Here is a 24908-nt window from a genome sequence, read left to right as displayed (position 1 = left end):
ATCTTAACAACGTTAATTCTTCCGGCTAGAGTGAGATGAAGGGTTGACCTTCTATTCAAGTCTTGCTTAATTTTTTCCATACAGACGGCAAAATTTTGTTGATAAAGACCTTTATGTTTACTTGTGATATTTACCCCTAGGTATTTAAACTGATCTGCTATGGTAAAAGGTAGGGTGTCCAGTCTAATATTGTATGCTTGTGAATTCACTGGAAAGAGTATACTTTTATTCAGATTAATTTTAAGACCAGATATCTTTTGAAATTCTGTTAGTGCTGTTAAAACTGCAGGGACAGTGTTTTCTGGGTCTGATATATATAAAACCATATCATCTGCATATAGAGAAATTTTCTGTTCCAGTCCTTCTCTGACAATCCCCTTTATCTGATAAGAATTTCAGTAGTGAACCGCCAGTGGTTCAATGGCGATTGCAAACAGCACCAATTTTGAAAGAATGTATCACATAGTGTTGCTTATATTAAACAAAAAGGTTTTAGAACCTTTCTTAAATTCACAGATTATGTCCACTTCAGTTCTTTAAAAGAAAGAAAATCAAAATGTTTAGAATTAACTGGAATAAAGTCATGATGCAACCCATAAAAAGCAAAAAACATATTTATTCCAATAATTATTTATTTTCTAATTATCACCACTAGTGTGGATTCTGAATGAAAAATACTGTGATTGTGTAACAAACCTAAAATTTCTTTTGAATCAAATAGTAGTATATACTGGTCCTGTCAGTGTGCAAGACAGGGTACAGCACATAGCATTTACAGATAAATACTCAAATTCAAAGCTAAAGTTACAAGTAAAAGAAAACCTTTTGCTATTCAACTCTCCACATACAAACGTGACAATTGTTTTTATCTAAATTATAACAGTATGGCAATCAATTTCCAGAAAATATAAGGAAAAATGAAAACCATTATCAAATTATGTAATAGCTACATCCAACTCTACACACCATCCTATCTCAAATAATGCATACAGGCCTGACTGCTTTATACTTTATATTTTTATTGTAAAATTGTGCCAATTCATGTGTTCATTCATTAGCAATCATTAGCTTTGGAAATTGATCCATTAATAACAAACTGAATGCACAAATGTTTGTGATTTTCTTTAAGTCAGTTTATTGTAAAACTAAGGCAATGCTTTAAGCAAGTGAACAAAAACTAAAAGCAATCAATTTTAAAAGTTAAATCATAAAATAATTATTAACTAAAGTATCTTAAGTAGCTCTGGTCACCAAAAAACTCACACCTGCTTATATACACAAGTTATGCTTTCATGAAGACAAAGCATTACAAGAGAAATTTACATTGTAAAGATTCAACAACTCGGCTATCTGTTATTCTTTTATCAGCTACTCCAATGTGTGTGCAAGTCTTTTTTAAGTTCATTGAGAAACTATAGTAATCACTGTTAGCAGTGAAGGAGACATGACCCTCTTCAGAAAAATTAGCAGAAGATGTCAGTTTGGCTTATTGTATTTTTTCAAAGTTAAACTTTTCTGTTAAAAATGTGTCAGAGCAATGTGGGTAAAATGTAAGTGCACTGGCATTGCCTAAATGAAACAGTGTGAATCTCTGTAAAAGATTATTATGAAAGTTAAGCAATCTGAATGTAAGATAGCACCCAGTAGGCCAAAGAAGACTTGCTCATACCAACAAGGTCAACCAGAACAGGTAGTGAATACGGAGTTGTCTTCTGGAAACTACAACCCCAATTCCAAAAAAAAGTAGAAATGTTGTATAAAATGTAAATATAAATAGAATGCAATGATGTGCAAATCTCACAAATCCATATTTTATTCACAATGGAACATAGAAAACATTAAATGTTGAAAGTGAGAAAATGTACCATTTTAAGAAAAGAATAAGCTTATTTTGAATTTGATGGCAGCAACACATCCCAAAAAAGTAGGGACAGGTCCACGTTTGGTACTCTGTAGCATGTCCTCTTCTTTTAACAACAGTCCATAAATGTCTGGGAACTGAGATCAATTGCTGGACTTTTGGGAGAGCAATGATGTCCCATTCTTGTCTCATGTAGGATTCTAGCTGCTTAACAGTCCTTGTTCTTCATTACATTTTTGTTTCATGATGCACCAAATGTTTTCAGATAGTGAAAGGTCTGGACTTCAGGCAGGCCAGTTCAGTACCCCCATGCTATTGTAATAGATGCAGTACGCGGTTTAGCATTGTCTTGCTGAAATATGCAAGGCCTTCCCTGAAAAAGATGTCGTCTGGATGGGAGCATATGTTAAAAATAAATGTCTATCTATACCTTTCAGCATTGATGGTGCCTTTTCAGATGTGCAAGCTGCCAATTCCATAGGCACTAATACACCCCCATACCATCAGAAATGCAGGATTTTGAACTGAGCACTGATAACAAGCTGGATGATCCTTCTCTTCTTTAGTCCACAGGACGTGGTGTCCATGTTTTCCAAAAAGAATTTCAAATTTCAATTCGTTTGACCCCAGAACAGTTTTCTACTTTGCCTCAGTCCATTTCAAATAAGCTTTGGCCCAGAGAACTTGCCAGCGTTTCAGGACTGTGTTCACATATATCTTCTTCTTTGCATATAGAGCTTTAATCTGCATTTGTGGATGGCAGGTTGAACTCTATTCAAAGACAATGATTTCTGGAAGTGTCCCTGTGCCAAGAAGTGAATTCCATAACAGAATCAGGCCTGTTTATAATGCAGTATCATCTGAGGGCCTGAGGATCATAAGCATCCAATATTGATTTTTGGCCTTGTCCCTTGTGTACAGAGATTTCTCTAGATTTTCATAATCTGTTGTTGATATTATGTACTGCAGAACTTAAGTCTTTTTTATGTTAAGGAACATTATAACATATTTTACGTTATATTACAATTTTACGTTGAGGAACATTATTCTGAAATTGTTCCACGATTTGTAGGCAATTTTTTGCAGAATGGCAAACCTCTGCCCATCTTTAGTTCTGAAAGACTCCATCTATCTAAATGCACTTTTTATACCCAATCATGTCACTGACCTATTAGCAATTAACTGAATTAGTTGCCAAATGTTCCCTCTGCTGTTTCTTTTTACCACTTACTTTTCCAGACTTTTATTGCCCCGGTCCCAACTATTTTTATATGTGTTGCTGCCATCAAATTCAAAATGAGCTAATATTTTTCATGAAATAGTCAAATGTATCATTCAACATTTGATATATTTCTATGTTCTATTGTGAATAAAATATGGGTTTATGAGATTTGCAAATCATTGTATTCTGTTTTTATTTAAATTTTACACAGTGTAACAACATTTTTGAAATGGGGTTATATAAGTAGATATTGTACATGTTCACAACTGTGTAACATGTGCATAAAAGTACAGAACTGTGGTAACAACATTTTTGAAATGGGGATTAGGCTTACTTCACCTTTAAAGGTCACACAAGAAGTATTCTGATCAGCAAAATTATGCTAAAAATGAAAAAACCCAAAAAGTGCTCCTAATCAACAGATTTGTATTCAGATGAATTTTCACAAATCGCAAATTTATAAATTATACATAAAGCACTTTTAAGAACATGCTGTTCCAAATATGTGTAGAGAAAATGACATACTTTTTAAAACTGATCGCAGCATTTTTAACTTTTAATATTAGTTCAAAGTATGCATTTTTTTTGTATTAGGTTTATTTATGATTTTACTGTAATTTACACAAAATCCCTACATTGATTGATAAGAAATAATAATAATAATGTGTTTTATTTATAGGGCACTTTACATTAGCAGTAAATCTCAAAGTGCTACATAAAAAATTTAAACAAAGGCAAAGAAAGATAAAAACAGAGATAAAACAACAATAATTATAGCATTCTTGTTAATAAGCTTTCCTAAATAGAAAAGTAGAATTCAGAAGAAATATTTGCTTTTAACCAAGCATAAAACACTTACCTGTTCAGCAACTAAGCCTGCTATTTCTTCATATGTTTTGCCAGCATATGTTAAGGCATCTGTTAGTGTGGCTTCGCCTTCAAAAGAAATTATTAAAACAATAATAAAAAGTCACATATTTATTTAAGAAGTTCTAATAAAATCAAATATTGGATATCATAATCGATTTTTCAGTATCTCATTTTATATTTATACAGGGATATTTTACAGACACTTCTGTAATATTTAATACTTATTTACGATTGTACAGAAATGGATAGTATCTAGTGTTGGGCGGTATACCGGTTCATACCGAAAAACGTTTTTTATTTTTTTATGATATGGATTTTTCTTATACCGCAACACCGGTTTAAATTGCCTAAACGACGTTCAGAACGTGGCGCAGTGGGAAACTGTTCAAGTGGGGACCTTTTTCACTGCTACACCGCTAAACACAGATTTGTTGCACTACGGCTCTTTTTCACTGCTACATCACCAAATAGTGGGCGGTAGCATAGGTATGCCGCGCGGTGAAAATGGACAGAGAGCCGAAAAAAAGCAGTCACATCTTGTTGCCTGGAGATGCTTCAGTTTTAAAGGTCAGATGTGTAAATACTGTTTCTATACTACTGGATAATACTGCAAGCCAAGTTGTACTTGTTTTATTTGTTTTAAATACAGTGTAATGTACCTGGGTACTGTGTAATAGTGTGACGACATTTTGACTTTATTCTTGACATTTCCACTTTAATCTTGACGCTTATGACGAGAATAAAGTGAACATATTGACTTTATTCTCGTAATTTGTCATTAAAGTAGAACATCGTAAACTAAGCTTCATCATAAAATGAATATTTAATTTACTAGATTTTCTCAAACCCTGTCATAAGTTATATAGCACATTAAATGCTTTGTGTTAAGCGATTCGTTCATAGATGGGCGCAACTCTGAATGGATGGCATAATTAAACATGTATAATGAAGATATTTTTAAAGTTCTGAACACTCCGTGGGCTAAGTTTATAACTAGTTTTAATTTCACAAAGACGTTTATTGTGTGGTGATTGGTTATGTGGTGAAAGAAAAAGGAAGGACAGGAACTGGGGTTTTGGTAGCCTACGTCAGATAGAGACAGCATGCATGCAATAAAGATAGCCCGCTCAGAAGAACATGCACTGAATTCTGTGTTCGTGTCTCCGACCAGCAGATCACAAACCCAACATTTACACAATATTTAAGTTAAACCTGTGCGATAGCTATTCATACATCCAGTTTTTTGGAGCCTCGTCACACCTGCCATAAAGTTCTCTACACTGAACATACACCTGGGGACCCCTTACTGCGAGGGAGCAGCACTACCGCCTCACTACCGTGCATGTGTAATACCTGCTTTAATGCATTTCATCATGAAAATGATATCAAGTATTTATCTTAGCATTCTAAATTTTCAGAAAGCAGGAATATCATGAAGTGAATGGATTCTGTATGGTGATCACTGTCTTCTCTTAGTGTGGAGGAAGTCAGTTTAAGAAGCGTAGCGATTAAGCACTGGGTCGGGGAACGTAACACAAAGCATTTAATGTGCTGCATTAATTTATGACGGGGTAAATTAAGTAATTGATTAAACATTGATTTTAGGAAGAAGTTTAGTTTACGACATTCTACTTTAATTATGAAGTAAACTATGAGAATAAAGTGGAAATGTCGACTTTAATCTAAACATAAACGGCGAGAATAAAGTGGAAATGTCGACTTTGTTCTCGACATATAGTTTGTTTTTTTCTTCACAGTATAGCTTAGCTTGAAGCAAGGTCCATATTAATGCAGTTTGCCTAAATGATGGTTCAATTGGTAAAGATGTCATCACCAAGTTGCACTTGTTGTATTTTATTTTAATTTGGTGAATACTGTGTAATGCACCTGGGCTTGAAGTCTTGAAGTAATAGTGCAACTATCAGTAATAATACTATTATTTACTTTATTGTTATTATTTATTAGTTTAAATATTATGCAGTTTAATGATGATAAAGTTGTTTAAAACGTCACTTTAACGTGTCAGTGGACAGAGATTGTTAACATTAACAGAAAGTGTAGTTGGTTTACAAAAAATATTTACTATTTATTCCTTTTCTAAGACATATTTGGTGCAATACAATTTTTGACAAGCACTTCTGGATATTTTACTAAGTCTAAATGCCTCTTTGTATGGTTGAAAATATGTTGTCAAAATTATAGTTTGTTTTTGCAAAATTTGTTCAATAAAAAGGTTCTATATTTTGACTGCATCTGTCATGCAATGTGATACCTTCTCCATTAGTGCCACCCCCTTGAAAACTATCACTTTATGGGGCAATGCAAAACTGTATTAATACTTGTGTGCACATTAAAATGTTTTTTTTTTTGTACAATGTACAATACTCTTGACAGTGGAATAGGTTATTCTTAGCCAGTAATTGCAGTGGAAAATGTGGTTAACATCCACTCATGCATGGGGAAAAAAATACCGTTGAATACCGTGAAACCGGGATAATTTAGAAAAATACCGTGATATAGAATTTTGGTCATACCGCCCACCCCTAATAGTATCTATAACTTAACTAACCTGGCGATGACAAAAACTGACTTATAACTTAACTAATTTAATGATGACAAAAAATATTGTTAAAGTATCATGATATAGCCCACATTAAGTGTGACCAGAGCCCAGACAGATATTTGGCAGAGTTAAAGATCCATGAGGAATAAGAAAAAGATGTCTTTATTAAGTTATGTAAGATAGCCATAACGGGATTCTGAGGCATGTGACATTATGCACATTTGATTGGCTATCTTGTCCTTATAATGAATGACTTTGATCAGAATGTTTGATTTTTTAAGTACCTCCATATTTCTTCCATTCTCAAGCTACAAACTAACTCTGTAACTATTAGTCCTGTGGTTTCCCTCCATTTCCAGGTTATATATGAATTGAAACAGGTTCTGTGGTGTATACTTACCTGTAATTATAAAGTAATGTAAATTCAGTTCATCCCGATTTGTTTGAGGAACATAATTAAACACTTAATATAGCAGTCTACAGTTTGAAAAAGTAAAAATTTTCCACTCCATGATAGGGATTGGAGACTGAATTGAATGGAACACCTCCACCCTGGTATGTGTGTGAGACTGTAGAATTGCTGAAGGATGACAGACTTGGAAGATTAGCATGTATATCAGATGGCTAGTCTAGACTATATTGCAACAAACACGCAAATGTTAATATTAATACTGGTGATAACAAATACATCGATGGGTAGCATAGTGTCACCAATTCATGATCAGCGATGAGTTTAATTTCTCACTTGAACAGAGTGAGAACCCATACCAAGTCTGTAGCAGGTCCAGACAAATCCAGAGTAAGGGTGCCTGCACAGACCATTGCCAATGAAGAAAATGTTTCCAATGATAGACTTCAAAGTTTGGGGAGTTACAGCATATGCCAGTATATCCCTTCACAATAAATAATCAAACTGAATATCCGTGGAGTATTCTTGCTCGTTATTGCCCTCAAATTCCTAAACCAAAATAATAATTTTCCACAATGACAATGCATGGCTACACACTGTTACCATAACTAGATAACCTCTGTGAAACATTGCTGCTACTAAGGGATTTTGCAAGGTACCATACAAATATAGGACACTGATATAAGACGCCTCGATTTTACCTCTGGCTTAGCCAAAAGCAGGGCTGCCACAAACAATTATTTTGTAAACAATTATTTATTAATTAACTGCTTAATCTAACAACTAATTTTGACCAAATAATTCAAGTAGGCATATGAACGTATGCTGTATTTTATAAGAGACTTTTAAAACATCAGGACAGGAAAAAAAACATCTTAAACAACTTCAACAAGAAGACAAACAAGATAAACTGTCAGACATAACATATTTAAGTAAAAAAGCCTAGAAGTAAAATATATTTTTGATTAATAATGGACTTATTAACATAAATTGAAAATACTGCTTTTGGGCTCTTTTCGACTCTAGTATTACAATGGATCAATTCTAATTTCATGTGTATTTTGTTAAATATCCATCTTAAATTGAGATAGACATCATGAATGTAGCTGCCAGGCATATTTGGCATAAAGCAGCTTAATAATGTTTGTAAATGTGGAATGATAAAAAATTTGAATCAATATCTTAAATAGTAATTGAACAAAAAGTCTTGGGATGAGGGCCTTTTGACCTAGTCAAAGGGAGGGGAAGAAGATTTCGTGACTACGCCTTAGTGCAACGAATATTTTTGTACTTGGATAAACAAGGCTAAATCGCCTTGATGAGTACTATCTGTGTGCGTTTCGGTGGATGGAAAATATGTTATGCAAACCAGCTGATGCTAAGAAACTGTATATATATACTGTATATATATATTTTTAAGTACAAGAGTTCTTTGTGTTAACCATATGAATGCATTAAGATTGTTAAGGTATGTGATGTGGGGAAGTTAAAAGATTATTAAGCATTAGAGCCTAGGTGTAGAAATGAAGGGTGGGTCAGCTCTTAGGAAATTATATTCTGTCTTAGTTAAAAAAAGAGAATTTACCCCACCAGTAAGGGAGGGCTGCTTGTGAAGCTGCAACTATAAAATAAGCTTGGCAGTAAGTGCGTGCGTGACAAAAAAAAGATATAAAAGCCTGCTGTGAAAAGAGGAAGGGGGGCTGTGACTAGAAACTGTCAGTGACACTAGCTGACAGGGGCTGCAATGGTCTCTCTGCTCACCAAGAATAAAGAAATTGCTTTTTTACTCTACATCTGCTGTCTGCCTGCTGTTTGCCTCGAACCTTCGTCCACATAAAGTATAAATCACACTGAAATGGTTTTGATGGAGAATGGCAACTTGAATCTCTTGAAGAGAAGACTGAGTTAAAACCAATAGAAGACTGACCAATATGCTAGACTTTTTCAGTCGCAAAGCATTAAATAATTATATGCTAAAATTTTGAGTAGCAGTTGATTTTTGGACTGCGAACTTTGACAATACAATTTATGTTTGAGTGAAAAAACATTGTAACCAATTAGTCTCACACATGTTGTTATTACATGCCGTCAGTAGCTATACATCACCACCTGTTGTAGCCACCTTCAGTTTGTATTGCTCATCAGATAAAAAGTAAGCCTATAAATACCTGCTGATGAATAAGCTCAACTGGCAACACAACTGATTTTTCTCCCACTGTGTTTATGTGGTTCTAAAAAGTAAATTGTAGTTGTGGTAATGTTGCAGTATTCACAAGGTCCACCTTTAGCACATGTTAAATACAGTAATCCCTCGCTATATCGCGCTTCGCCTTTCGCGGCTTCACTCCATCGCGGATTTTATATGTAAGCATATTTAAATATATATCGCAGATTTTTTGCTGGTTCGCAGATTTCTGCGGACAATGGGTCTTTTAATTTCTGGTACATGCTTCCTCAGTTGGTTTGCCCAGTTGATTTCATACAAGGGACGCTATTGGCAGATGGCTGAGAAGCTACCCGGCTTACTTTTCTGTCTCTCTTGCGCTGACTTTCTCTGATCCTGACGTAGGGGGATTGAGCAGGGGGGCTGTTCGCACACCTAGACGATAAGGACACTCGTCTAAAAATGCTGAAAGATTATCTTCACGTTGCTATCTTTTGTGCAGCTGCTTCCTGAAACGACATGCTGCACGGTGCTTCGCATACTTAAAAGCTCGAAGGGCACGTATTGATTTTTTTATCTATCTGTCTCTCTCTATCTCTCTCTCTCTCTGCTCCTGACGGAGGGGGTGTGACCTCTCCTTTGAAGAGGAAAATATGTTTGCATTCTTTTAATTGTGAGACGGAACTGTCATCTCTGTCTTGTCATGGAGCACAGTTTAAACTTTTGAAAAAGAGACAAATGTTTGTTTGCAGTGTTTGAATAACGTTCCTGTCTCTCTACAACCTCCTGTGTTTCTGCGCAAATCTGTGACCCAAGCATGACAATATAAAAATAACCATATAAACGTATGGTTTCTACTTCGCGGATTTTCTTATTTCGCGGGTGGCTCTGGAACGCAACCACCGCGATGGAGGAGGGATTACTGTACTTCGTTTTAGTTGCTGTCCTATTTACAAGTAGTACTTTACACAGAGGGAACAGGGAAAAGATAAAGAATATTTTCAAATGGTAATTTTATTTACTCTAATGGCTGAGTTATACTGTGTTTACATGTATTTACTTAGTAGATGTTTTTCTTTTTAATAATTATCACCAGTTTAATGGCTATTTTATGAGTTTACTAGGGGGCTCTGCCCCCTGCTCGCCAACCCCTGGTGTTGGGAATGACAAAGAGCGTGATGTATGAATGAGATATAGAATAGTGTGACAGTGTAGATGATGCAAATAGAAAGCAAACAATAAAGTGTGTGGCACAGTGTAAAGGTTTATTTGAAAATTTCTTTGTACACGCCGTTTAAGTGTAAAAGGTAATTCCAGGTAAGAACTTGTAAGGTCATTTAAGATGGTTATTGTTGTGATCAGAGTCAAGTTTGTCAGAGCTTAGAAAGAGTTGTGTCTTTCCAGGAAGTAATGGAATGACTTGGGTATGTTTTCCACATTAATATTTTTTGGACATAATATAGTGCGTCGTGTTAAAAGGGGCATTTGGTCTAATGAGATTGCTGTTCCAAATCTCTCTGTAACTAAGTCGTCGCAGATAAAGGCTTGAGGAATTGTAATAATATGTGGCTGAAGTCCATCTGTATTGGTGAGTGTACCATCTCTCAGTTGTAATAAGCAATTGTTATGATCTGGTTCTGGACATCGTATCTTTTTTACTAACTGTATCTTTTGAAAGCAATGCCAATTGTCTGCATATTTTAAGGTGCACTGAACAATAGCTGAGTGCATGGCATCTGGAAGAATAGCTAATCACTGTCTAAAATCTCCTCCTCATAAAAGTACCTTTCCTCCAAATCGAATATTATTATTCATAAACGTTTGTTTATGCCATTGAACATTCATCAATACACCACATTTTTTCAAGACGGATGTCACGTGCAGTGCCACCGTTAATGTTCATAGTGGATTCCGATTTGTAGGATCTAATGTAGTTGATAAAGATTTCACTTTCAGGTACATCGTCAGCTATAAGCTTCTGTAGATATTCAGTATATGAATGTAAAGAAGGCAGTCTAATTTGACCCTTTTGACAACAACGTGTAAATGTATAACTTGTATTGCCAGTTGTTTCTTCAGGGAAGTGAACTGAATGACAATGATTGCAAATGACATTCATTAATCCGAATGAATTTTCCTGGTGTATGTTTTCCTTGTGCCGTTTGAGAGGCGCGTTGTTGCATGTGTAGTATTTGGGACGTGTTGTTTTGGAGCTGTAATCGATTTGCCTGTGCTGTGTGAGAAGCCCGTTGTAGCCTTCGCTGCCATTAACGTATGTCTGAGACGGGAGGTGTTTCGTTTTGAATCCGTGCCTGTTGCGATGCAGCACTTTGATTGATAGTTTGCGTCATGTGGATCTAGGATGTAGATTTGTGCATAATAAATGAACTATTATAGGATCTAATGCAGTTCATAAAGTTTTTACTTTTAGGTACATCGTTAGTTAGAAGCTTTAGTTGAGCTTTGCGTTTTTGGAGTCGAGTCATTTTTTCTTTTAGAAATATGGATAAGTAATAAGGAGTATTGCACTCACTGTTAATATGGAGCCTTTTCTGCGGTTGAACGGTTAATAGTGCCTTATTGTAATGCGATCCACCTATGCTGCATAGCCGTCTGTTTTGTTGTTTCTTTCGTGTTCGTGTGTTTGTTCCTGTTATCCTTTCCTTTTCGTTTTGTACCCGTGTATTCATGACTTGTTTCTTTCTCAGCATGCGAAATATGGATAAGTAATAAGGAGGATCGCAGTCACTGTTAATATGTTTCCTTTTCTGCAGTTGAACGGTTAATAGTGCTTTATTGTAAGGAGATCCACCAATGCTGACACCTATGCTGTCTAGTGTGAAGGTGTTGATGTTCACTTTAGAATATGTGGCTTTGGGTGTCACTTCTTATGGATGTGTGTGTGTGTGTGTGTGTGTGGGGGGGGGGGGTGGTTGAGGATTGTTGTCGCGCGAGCGTCTTCTTTCTTTTTGTGTTCCTGTCTTGTTGAATCCCCCTCTTTGTGTGTGTCCCGTCCCTTGCTTGTAGGGTCTGTGGGGTGGTTTTGTGTTCTTTTTTTTGTGTTCCATGGGCTTGTTGAATCCCCCTCTTGGTGTGTGTCCCGTCCGGTGCCTGTAGGGGGGGGGGGGGGTGCCTTGCTGTTGTGCGCAAGCCTCTTTTTTTTTTTTTTTGGGTCTAGTCTCGTGTGCAATGTGTTTCGTGCTTTGCCTGCGTTTCCTCATTTCTCCATTTTTCCTGTGCTCACTCCTTTTTTCTGTGGTCTTGTCCGCCTCTCGCGGCCCCTCATCCGCCTCTCTCGCCCTCTTTTGTCCGCCTTTCTCGGCTCCTCAGCCGACTCTCGCGGACTCTTTTTGCGCCTGCGCAGTACGTCTTTTTGCAGCTACGGCCCATTGCCGGATGTGCCTGCGTCCATCATCCGGTTTAGCATTCTCGGTTAGTAATATGGATCCTTTTACTCTCCACAGTTTTGGGCATCCTTTGGAATGTGAGACACATTTTTATGTAAAAAGTTAATGTATTTTTCAATGTAATTCAATTAAAGCAATTACACAAAAGAATATGCTCTACATTTTTCAAATTACGTCCACTATGTGTCATACAGATTAGATGATCAAAGTAAAATCATAGTCAAAGTACCCATCTCTCCATCACCCTTCTATTCTTTACAGGGTTGTGGAGACCCTGTGCTATCTTGCAAGACTGAGCTCAAGGCAGACACTAGTCTGCACAGAATGTCAATAAAGGTAATTCAAGTCATTAAGTCTGGAAGTACATAAAAAAAATAATTAAGTCAAAGACCCAGTTAAAAACACAGCTCCACATTATCAAGACTGGTCTTGTCTGAAGGATATATTATTCTAACTCGCTGACTTTCCTTTTATTTTTTTTTTCTTTTGATGTACTTTATTAATTCCATGACTTTTGCGGGGCAGAGTGCAGGATCAACCATTGAACAGTGCCTCTAAAGCAATTTTCAGATTAAGGACCTTGCTCAAGGGCCCAACAGTGAAGGAGCCCTTCAGGCAGTAACGGGATTTGAAGCAGAAAAATTCAGCCTTGAAAGGATTAGGCACTGTAAAATTCCACTTCAGAAAATTGCTTCATGGGAGTCTATACCTTTGCCTTCTGTCTACATAGCATACACTACTGCTGGACAATTACTACCAATTTTATACTCATTATTGAAATGTAAATAATAATAAACCGAGACAATTTAAATTATTTTACCCTGGTAACCGCTGGTTGAAAAGACTGTTGAAAGACTCTGAAGTGCTTTTCCAATCTTCTGATATTCTTTAGGAAGTGCTGCAAAATAAATAAATAGAATACTATATGCTGTTGTAATCCTTTTAGAAAGCAGTAGTGATACAAGGTAAATGTCATCCCCTAAACCATATAACATTAGTAAATTAATGAAACCATACCACATTAGTAAATTAATGACAGAGGATGAAATGCTTAATTTAGAATTATCCATTCATATCAGACTTGTTTAATTCAGTTCAAGGATGAAGAGATGAGAGCCTATCCTGGCACTTTCAGACACAAAGCAGGACCAGGATAATTCGCAAGCCCCTCATAGGGCACACTTATGTACACTCTCCATAGGGGATATATTTAGAGATGCCAAGCAATTGGACATGCCCATGTTTGGCATGTGCAGGGAAAAACAGAGTATCTTGAGCAAATACTTATCAGGACATTGTTGTAGTACTAATATTGTCTCGTGTACAGAGTATAGTAAAATTGTTTATTACACAAGAAAGATTGAAAGATTACTCCCATCTCCTTGGTGTCTTAGTTGCATCTCTCATTAATTCCCTCCTTGCTCGGAGGCCTGGTGGATGGCCTTCTCTTGTCATGTTTGTAGAGGTGCCATAGTTTTTCCATTATCTTATGATGGACATAATGGTGTTCCATGGGATATTCAAAGTTGGAATATGTTTTTATAAAACAACCTTGCTCAATACTTCTCCACAATTTTGTCTCCGACATTTTTGGCGTCATACTTGGTCGTTCGTCTTACCCATTTTTCTTATGAAATACACACAAAAATGATCTCTTGGTACAAAATAAATAGTCTTGTTTGCACAAAAAGTCTGACAGTTTCACCAGTATAGCAGTAAATTACACACATCAGTTTAAGTTTGTAATCATAGATAGTATTCTGAAAAATCATGAATGGGAATATCCAATTCAATTCAATTCTTGCAAAGAACAATAAATCTGAAGAGTCAAGCATTCTACACAGTAAATACAACTGCAATTGGGAAATTAACATAAAATAATACATGTGAAATACAAATTCTAAAACACCAACAAATATACACATACATGCACACACACGTACATGCATATATGCAGTTTTTTTATTCCTATAATTTTTTCTTTTTTCCTTCTATTAATACTAGATTCTATCATTAAAACAGCAATGAAAAAAATGCCTCAAATGGCAGCAGTTCAACGGCTTACCCCCAGTACATCTTTTCCAGTGTTCTTGGCCCACATTAAGTAGATCTTTCACTCCATCATCCATTGATTTTGTAAATCGACTGAATAATTCACATTTCTGTTCCCTTGAATATAAACAAACCCTCTTAAGTACGTATATAATTACATAGAAGATTTTCAAGTTAAACAATATGTTGAAAATTCAAGATGGTGAAAGATGGTCTACATAATCAAAACTGTATACTACTCTTATCCACAGTTATCATGACTTACTCTAATAAATCAGTAGAGGGGCCTGGTTCTGCTTACTTTCCTCTTTCCTTTTCATTGTATCTCTTGAGCTGTTAGCCGATTTCATCTATAATTTTGAAAATCTTATTTTCCTCACAGTGCAACTCTAACAAGGACACACTAATACACATGTGTCCATAGACTTTCTAATCAACCTAACCTTATATGTATTTAGCATGTAGGAGTACTCAGAAATATGTGGAGAACACCCAATCTGAGAAAAGAACGTGTGAACTCCACACAAAAAGTGTCCTGTTGTGTTTGATAGGTAAACATTCATAACAAAATTTAGAAATGATTACCATTTAATACATGCTAACATCTAAAATAGGCTAATAAACTGAAAACTATATACCGGCTGTAAAGGGAATTGTAAGTTGACTGAAGTGAAGTGTGTAGTGGTAGAAACTAAAAAGGTCTGGGCATTTGGGGGGGGATGTACAGAGTTTCACTGAGAGAATAAAAGTACAGGGTTGAAAGAAAGTACTGGTGTGGGAACAGTAATTCAAGGTGTGAGAAGAAACAGGCTGTGGTGTTTTATGAATATGAAAGGCAAATGATAAATATTAATTTTTATTGTATAGATATTTGTATTTTTTCTACTGTTAGTGTTTTCACAAATATTTACTGCTCAGAAACATTTCTTCCTTTTTATAGTACTGTACATAATGAACATATCCATAATGGTCTGCGGAAGAGAATGAGAGAAAGTGTGGGACTATATATAAGATTAAAACAAAAGTGGTGGAATAGGTGACAGAGTCCAATCCTTAAGAATATCTAAGACCATGGAAAGCTGACAAAAGAAATTTGGTAATGCAACCTGGCACTTCAAATACACTTGGTGAAATATGGTTAAATCTGCTTTTATGTTTGTTTACATAAGAATCCCTAAACAATAGTATTATTGTACCAAACCTTAGATGGTGTTTGTGGATTGCCAAAAATTGTGTTTATTTCAGGAGGAAGCATTTTTTAATACTCTGATCATTGACTGTGGAGTTTGCAAGTTCTTCTCTGTACTTTTTCTGCAAGTAAACCTAAAGCTGTACAGGTTAGACAAACTCGAGACTGTAAACTGGGCCAATATGAGAATGTGTCTGTGTGTCTGTAAATGTAGCCTTCAGTGGCTTAATGTCCTTTGTTCCTGCCTTTGACCCAGCACTACCTGGGATACATTTTGCCTTCCTAAAATGTTAAAAATTGAATTAAGAGTGATGTAAATGGACAGGTGTAAGGATATTTGGAAACAAAACTATCTTTAGTAATTAATGCTCAGGTATAAAGGATTGTCAGAAAGTAACATGGCATAGTGTACTGGAGACATTACCTGCTCAAGCATGAAACATAAATACCATTTAGGAGATTTCCCTGACCTTAGGGAGATAAGTTAAATTATTTGGGGTAAAATAATTATATAAAGCACATTATTTTAAACTATTTTTGAAAAGCAGGAAAAAAATATACATACACTTCAATTGGATCTAGGTCCACTGCTTCAGGTTCGATTGTAGAAAATATCATAACTCCAACAGTTTCATCTTTTTCTGCTTTTCTTTTCCCCATTTTCCAGTCCTTTATGAAAATAAACATGCAGATATATGCTTAATATGCTGAGACAGTCTTTGGCTTGAGCTGAGTAATAAGACTAGTAAATCTATCAGTAATTATACATCGTGGTAGTATAACAGAATTATTATTATTAATAATAATGTCTGCAAAAGCTCAAGGCTTTCAGGCTCTGACAACTAATTAAAACAATGGTGAGGAAAACAACAAAAATATCACACCACATGGTATTTTAAGAAACATCATCTGAAGAAACATAATGAAAACTACAAATGAAGAGTGATTAATATAACAAAAATCTTAGCAAATAAGTCAATTATGATATACAGAAAATTATATTAGGAATAGGGAAATTAATATCTCCTACAAAAAATAAAACATTTAGTACACCCCAGCATCATCTTAGGTTGTTCTTAATCAGGGAAAATAGATTACATCATCAGGCATAACAAGGCAGCTATGTACCTGAACTAGAAAATCTACATTGATAATAATAAACAATAAACATTAATAAATACTTACAATTTTGTATTTTTACAAAAACAGCTTTAAAGGGTTTTTGTAAACTGAAATAGCTTGAATTATCTTGGAATTCATAAATTATTGCGGCAAAGATATAATTATGTTTTCACTTTTGTTTTTTGTTTAGATTTAAAGCAGCATTGATTTTTTAGTTATGGGACCAAAAAATGTCAGTGAATAAATTTAGTACACGTACACAGATAATGAATCAAGCAGCTCATGATTATCATATATGCTTTATAAATAATATACTATGTTAGGATTATTGCAGCCAACATCAATAATACAAAAAAAATATCCTCCTAACGACACCACTCATCAGAACATGTGTGCAATCCACGAAGTGGCACCTCAAGACAAAAATTTTGTTTAGCTTTATGGGATGAAAAATAAGGTAATGTATTCTAAGAGAGTAATAATAATAATAATAATAATAATAATAATAACATTTCTCCAAAGTGGTGCAAACATGTACTTCCCTTTAATATAAAAATAAATCCCTAAATTTCCATTAATTTTTTTAATCTGCTGACTCCATTTAACTCTTTTAGGGCTGATTTGTTTTCCTTTTCTCCCAGTGTTGAATATTTTTCCAAAAAACAAAATTTTCTGAAAAGTATACAAAGCAATAGTTTTCACATATATCAAAGTAAAACGTCTGTTGCTGTATGCAGTGCCTTATTTCAGCATGTTAGCCATCTCTTGGTACCATGACAGTGTCAGCAGCTGCCTCTACCCATGGATGTCGACTTCAATCATCATCTGCCCTCAACCTTGTTGTCAACAAAAGTCGACATCCGCCCAAAAAGAGTTAAGTGTTACAGGAAACATGGAATTTATATAGAGTTAGACAGAAAGCAACTCTGGCTAGGTCACCAGTCTGTTGCAAAGCATACTCATGCATAAACCAACACACTCTCATACTGGGTTGCAAATCAATCAAATATACATGTCTGCTAAATATCGGATGAAATCAAAATCAGTAACTGAAACGAGGCCTTTGAAAGAGTACTAAATGTGCTTTACAGTTTTGGTTAGAAATGTAGAGTATAAACAATTGCTAAAGAAAGTTCTGAGAAGATAGGCTATGTCACTTAGTATTTACTAAATATTTTTACATTAAGCTACACTGTTAAATAAATGTTATTTCTTTATGACTTCTTTTCACAGGTATATCTGTAACTTTGATCATACATGGGAAAAAAAGCACAATATGTACAATAGCTGCAGCAAATTGATAACTATGCATTCTTTGACTATCCTCACAGGAAAACCCCCACTGTGATTTTTGGTTTATGCTAAAAAAAAGGCTGGTAAGCATAAATACAGTATGATACATGATGGTACTACATTTAAAACAATAGCTGAAAGGCATGAACATCATATCCAATTTGGATATTTGACTGTTATGAGGTGACAGTCTAAACACAGACTTTCATGAATTATTATTTGTGACTTTTGTACTTCTCTTGGAACTTTGCTGCCAGGTAACAACTGCTGCTTGGTGGTAACCAGAAGGCTGTTTATGCTTAGTAGTTTTCAAATATTTAAAAAGGTTATTGACTATTTTGGGTCTCTTTCCTTAAGTCAACTTTTTGTTACTTACTCTAGCCTCACTTTATTTGTGTTAATCTTTTCATATAGTGTTATTGAATCTTTAGGTCACATTCGGGAATACCTCACTTTAATAAACAGCCAAAAGCATATCTCTTCTTTTATTGGGCCAGATGATCCCAACTTTGCAGTATGCTGATAGCATAACTATTGAGCAAAGATAGGAATTCTAGTTACAAAGCTGGAGGCATAAGACTGCACAAGCTGACAGTATTCTTTTACTTTGGAATAAGGAGCCATAAATGAAGGAAGGATGGAACTGCATTAATACTTTAGACTTAAATTCACAGATGTAATAGGTATAAGAAGAGGGGTCAAAGAGCAGTTGTAGGCAGTTGGAATTGTAACATTAATACATCAGGTTGCTGCATGCCTAGCAATGGCCAAAATTAATTATGAACACTGAGAACTTAGTTTTGATTCAGATTGTGAGAAATGTTGGCAACATTTTTGATAAATGTTGGTTCTACTGATTCTCCTGACAATAAAGATTTAATGGGGTGTTACATTTTATTTAAAGATTTGTTTAGCTCTGTGTTAGAGCTTAGGCTAATTGCCCCTAACATACATGTACCTCTTGGCCCTGTGAAGCTCCCAAAGGGCAAGGTCTCCAAACAGTACTACCTTCTTCTTCTTCTTTTGGGTAACAACAAACAGCATCCCACCTTACCCTAGAATGGTATTTCTGATGCGACCTGCATTTTATGTGGAATTGCTGGCTTACTGTAAACCCCCTAGGGTCTGTCTGTCTCTTACTTGCAGTCTGTTAGTGTTCCAGCTTGATACACTCCTCTTTAAAAATCTCTTCAACTTTTCCCCAGGCAGCCAAGACTTCTTTCACATTCTGGCAGCCATAAAATGGGTACCATTATAATAGAGGGATCCATTAAACTTTAGCAGTTCTTATTTTCCCAAAATCAAATGTTGTGGTGCTCTGTAGCTTTCTGACAGATCCCATTTGTGCTGCTTCTTGCCCTTTGACACTTCAGTTGTAATTATGCCCCTAGCAACCCCTTTCCAGAATGTTTACCTATCAGAAAAAATTTTAGCAGCAAAACACAATGCACATAATATAAAAGTTCTCTCTGGAAATTTCTGGATGATTTTAATTAACTTGTCTTATATTATTGCAGTGAACAATAAACTGATATAAAAAAGTTGTATGAAAAAAATATGAAGAACACACTGTACATTTTGGACATTCTGTACAAGTTTTTTTTAAATCTTTTATTGAATTTATTAAAAGCATGTAATGTTCCATACAATCAAGTCAAAGTTAACAAAACTACACAACTGTACTGGTTATTTTGATGCAAAGATTATAATAAACATTTTTACTGTTAAGTTTTTTTTTTTATATTTCCTGAGATTAGTTACTTATTTCTTTCTCTGCTATCTGCTTAATTATAATTTTAAACTTTAACATCTTGAATACAATATTTAACAAAAACAAAAAAATTGATCATATAAGGCAATAATGTTATGCATCTTAATTTCCTACCTTCTCATCACGGTAACTGAGAAACAGCTGAAAAACCTCACTGTTAGAAATAACAGGATGTCTGCACATCCTAGTCATCCAGCCTTGTAGCCTCTCCATACGCATCTTAATAAATTCCTCTTCAAAACGTCCTGTAGAGCAACAGGATATTTATATGTAAGTCTTAGTTATCTGCAGTGATGTGCCCATGGTCCACACCACAAAGATGGCAAAATTAAATACCTGGTTTAAGCACTATTTTATGACTAAAGGATACGGGAAGCAAACCTAAAACCTAATAAAAAGAGAGTTACTTTTTAACTGCCATGTGTCAATAGAATACCGTGCATTCAGAAAGTACTCAGACTCTTAAACTCTTTTGTAAATTGTGTTGTGTTGCCTTACGATAAAGTAGTTTAAAGTCATTTTTTTGAACATCAAGCAACACTCAATACCCTAAAATGACAAACCAAAAACAGGACAATTGAAATTTTTGAAAATGTGGTTCATGTGCATCCCTTTCTATTGATTATTGTCGAGATGTTTCTATACATTGTTTGGAGTCTGCTTGAGGTGAATTCATTTGATTTAACATGGAAGGGCAAAAATCAGTCTCAAATCTAGGTATCTATGTTAGTTTGCTAATACTATGTATCATAACCTGATCATGAATCACTTGTAAATTACGAGTATTGGAATGCAGGGGCTTTCTTAGTGTGCGTTTTTTGTATTGCACACTGTTCTTTTCTATTTCCTTATGATTCTTGTATAAGAACATGTATGTAGAACTAGCTCTTTAACCTTCTCCGATAGGGTGTTAATAAATAATGCAACTGGCACCACCAATGTAAATGCCAGGGTGGGGAAAACGTATTCTGATCAAAGAAAAAAAGAGATTGAAAAATGATCGATGAGGCCAATTTATTATGCTTGTTTAAATAATTACTGAAACGCTGAAGCTTTTGAATAAAATTCTGTATGTACTATAATCACTCATAAACAACTAGACAAAATGATTACCAATAAATATTTCAATAAGTGATGTTAGTGCCTATTAAATTATATACAGTATTTAAAAGAAACTTCATTGTGCTTATAATAAACATATTTGATGGATCTTCCCCATTATCAATTGTCCAACAGCTTATATGCAAAAATTTCATGTGCAATTTAAAATGGGCAATGAAGAGTACATATACTTGCATTTAAATAGACATTTTTAAAGCAAATGGTAATTTTGTTGCATGACCTCACCTGTGACTTGCTTGTCTGGCAATGACGGAATAGGAATTGCTGACCCATATTTGTCCAATAGCCGCTCATATAACCAATCAAAGTGCTTATATCGATGATTAACCGGCCTATTGGTTGTCTGTAAAAGAAATTATTCGTTTACTAAAACTATTCACTGCCTTTCAAATATATTAACATAAAAAGAAAAATTGCATGCTGCTATTATTAGTTGTATTACAGCTCTACTATTTTAAATAAATGTAGTAATGTATTAAAAATCATAAAACGCCTAAAGCATCATGCACTAATTAGAAATTAATTTCATAGAGGAAATACTGTTAGCAACATCGCCGATCACATTAACACAATCCCTTAACTTTTTATTGGGAATAGAGTCACATGATCTTTTAACACTCTTACATGGCCTGGCTTTTATAATGCTTAACAAATGTGCAGCAAGTATTAATCCTCACAGAAGCACATAAATCATGCAATAAAATAAAAGTCACTCAACTTAAAATTTAACTAAAAAAATACAATGGCATTTAAAAAGCACTCACTAATTCTACACTAACCTAGAGTTGCTAAAAACATCTTTTCACTTAATTCTACAAAACAGCAGTAAAATGTCATCTAAGCATGTGATATGTGTAATTGAAAAAGGGAGAAAGAAAAACATTTGAACACTTCAAGAATTACATGCAACTTTATCACTATGTCACCTATGATCAGATGAAGTGATTGTATTTAATATTAGCCATATGTCTAAAAGTAACTATTGTATTTAAACATGCCATTTATACTTGTGTTTTCAGTTTGTGGTATAATAACATGGAAAGAAGCTTTAACATATCAAAAAAATTAAATGGGCAAAAATACTTTTCTCTGGAATACTTACTAATGCAGTATATTGCATTTGTCATATTTGGAATTAACTCTGCATTATAATGAATCACATTTATCAAGATTCAAAAATTCTGCATTAACTTTATAGTATCTAATTAATATTCTTGAGTGTATTCTTTTTAATAAGTCCTAACTGATTGCATTTTATTAAAATAACTTTTTTTAATATTATAAAATTTAAACTCTCCTTTCTGAGTAAGAGACATATAAATACCACTTTATAGTGGAATATCAATTTTCACCTAGTACTAATGTAATTAAGAAATAAACTGCTACCGGGCAGTTTGTATAAAGGGTAATTGACATTTTACCCTGAGCAGAACTATAGGCTTATATTCCAATGCAAGACTGGAATTGGAGCTGGCAATAAAATGTTTAACATTTATTTACTCACCATCATATTTAAAAATTAAAATCATATATCCTTAATGTTTTTGTTTAAATTAACATAAGGTATCTTCTGCATTTAGAGTCTTAAAGGTAATACATTAATCATAGTGAAATGAGAATAAACACACTCTGAGAACTGTTTGCCAAGTGGGATCTGAATTAACAGTTAAACAGAAGAAAATCTGTCTCATAGACAGTAACAAGCATAGCATAAAACACAATACATGAGCTCCATTTTATTTCTGTACTAGTGTAATAGTCATTTTAATAAAATTAAATGTTTATGATAAAGATATATAATATATACTTACACTTGGGGTCACTTGATATTCAATGTAGCTTTTAAGACCATACATTTTAGAACCCTTTTTAGGGTCTGCTACAATACAGTCCAGCTGAGATTCAGGATAAGACCACAATGGACCAACTTCTCCAACCTGCAATTAAATGTTTTGTTCAATGTGATATATATCTTTACACACTTATACAGTACGCGCAGTATATACTACTTGCATGCAGATACTACTTGAATGGGAAGAATTTATTTTTAATGCACAATAAAAATGTGACATTAGCAATATGGTATCATAAAATACCAGCAGATGTTCTAACAGAAACATATATTTTGCAAAAATATATGACTAATACAAGCAACATGTTTAACACTGATTGGTACTTTTCCTTTAAATGTGTATGGTATAAAAGCTCAGACATTACTACCAAGTCTAAAAAAATGAATGTTTCTTTTTTAATAATAAAAATATATAAAGGAGGATGAGACTCTAAATTTTTTACTCTGATTCACCTTCTAAGCTAGTTTTAGTTTGCATCTAAAAAAAAATACCAAATTGTTTAAAAATACCAAAGCTGGAGGACAGTAAATTATATACTATTTTTTTCTTTCTATTGAATCCTCTAAGTAACTCTCCAATTAATAAATTATGATATTGTATTAAATCATTTAGTTTACTTTAATCAGAAAAACACATAATAGATTAAGAATGGTTCTTATAGATAAAACCCACTTGTGCTTTAGAGCCTATATTGTTAAGGGGTAAAACCTTTCACTTCTTAAGAATATCTAACTGTTGAGTGTGGTTAACATTATCCACCAACACTTTTTCATGTCTGTATGCTCCAAATAACAGGTTATTCACACATCATCATGATGCACATGATAACAAGTTATATGCCTGTTTTGTTGTATAATTTTAATTGCTTGGTATTTCACTTTGTTATTGTACTAAAAGAAATGCAAATGTCTTGTGCATATTTCTACATTCTTCTAAAATACAGAATTTAGCAATGAATAATCTTTCTAAAGAAAGATTATTTATTAGTCATATAATAACACCACATGTATCAACTGTATTATCTATAAAATATTTTACGTAATTTTCTAGAGATGTAGCTGTTACCATTGTGTGATAAGATCTATAGTCATTCATCATCTTTTTTTTAACTATTTCTTGCTTTTAATCTGTATTTTAGCACAAGATACAATTAATAATATAATAAGCTAGCAAAACACCAACTCTTATTGATCATTCAGTTCTTCATGGCTGGACATCTATTCTTTCACATTGATTACCTGGCGAACATACATTTTCCAGAGATCTGAATAGTTTTTAAATAGTTGATATTTTGGTTGAAAAAGTCTGCAAAGGATTCAAAAGGAATATGAAACAAGTTCTTTTCATACTGTTACTAATTTTAAAAAGCAAGATGCAATCAACTAAATTATAACATAAAAAGTAGTTAGTATGGTAAATAAAATTAATAACATTGTCTTACATAGATTGTTATTTTTTCTTTTGGTTTTGTTAACTGTTTTGCCAGAAGATATAGTTCAGGTCCAGATTTTGAAAATCCAGGAAGTCTGTAAAAAATGCATAATTAAAGCAAAACCAATTAATACAAAAATAAAATAATAATAGGGATTGATGTTCCAGTACTCATATTACAATAGAAAAAAAAATACATTGATAATGAACATAATACAGTACTGTATAGTTAATGTATTACAATTCAAAATAGCTTTGTGGAATGCATGACTTTTCATATACTTTTCTCGCCCTGAAAGCACAATGCAACTTTTGTTTTAAGTTCTGTACTAATTAAGTACATACTTTATAGAATATAAGATCACAAATAAGGAATGTAAAACTTATAAACCAAAACAGCACATTAATACAAAAAAGTAATCTAGCAAAGCATCAACCCATAAGATATAATATTACACGCAGTCAGACAGTATAAATCTTAACTTCCTTATACAACTGAACCTTAGCTTACATTTCATCCAGCACACAACTCTCAGACCACTTTGAACACAACTTAGAACATTTGTTGTTCTTTGGCTA

At 34.1% G+C, this 24908-nt stretch overlaps 1 protein-coding gene across 2 annotated transcripts in view; it reads right to left on the bottom strand.

Annotated features, from left to right (window-relative positions):
• The window catches only part of LOC114647997 (sorting nexin-9-like), a 126124-nt gene that overhangs the window by 19025 nt on the left and 82191 nt on the right, over positions 1-24908 (bottom strand). For both annotated transcript variants that reach the window (XM_051925595.1, XM_028796766.2), the window contains 8 exons: positions 24340-24424; positions 22857-22982; positions 21271-21388; positions 20038-20168; positions 16303-16406; positions 14562-14665; positions 13317-13394; positions 3943-4019 (listed from right to left, as the gene is read on the bottom strand). In XM_051925595.1, coding sequence (XP_051781555.1) covers positions 3943-4019; positions 13317-13394; positions 14562-14665; positions 16303-16406; positions 20038-20168; positions 21271-21388; positions 22857-22982; positions 24340-24424 — 823 coding nt within the window. The remainder of the gene's footprint in view (positions 1-3942; positions 4020-13316; positions 13395-14561; positions 14666-16302; positions 16407-20037; positions 20169-21270; positions 21389-22856; positions 22983-24339; positions 24425-24908) is intronic.

Source organism: Erpetoichthys calabaricus, chromosome 3, assembly GCF_900747795.2.
Source record: "Erpetoichthys calabaricus chromosome 3, fErpCal1.3, whole genome shotgun sequence".
Lineage (NCBI taxonomy): Eukaryota > Metazoa > Chordata > Cladistia > Polypteriformes > Polypteridae > Erpetoichthys > Erpetoichthys calabaricus.
The sequence above is the reverse complement of the archived record's forward strand: the minus strand, read 5'-3'. Positions and strand labels throughout refer to the sequence as shown.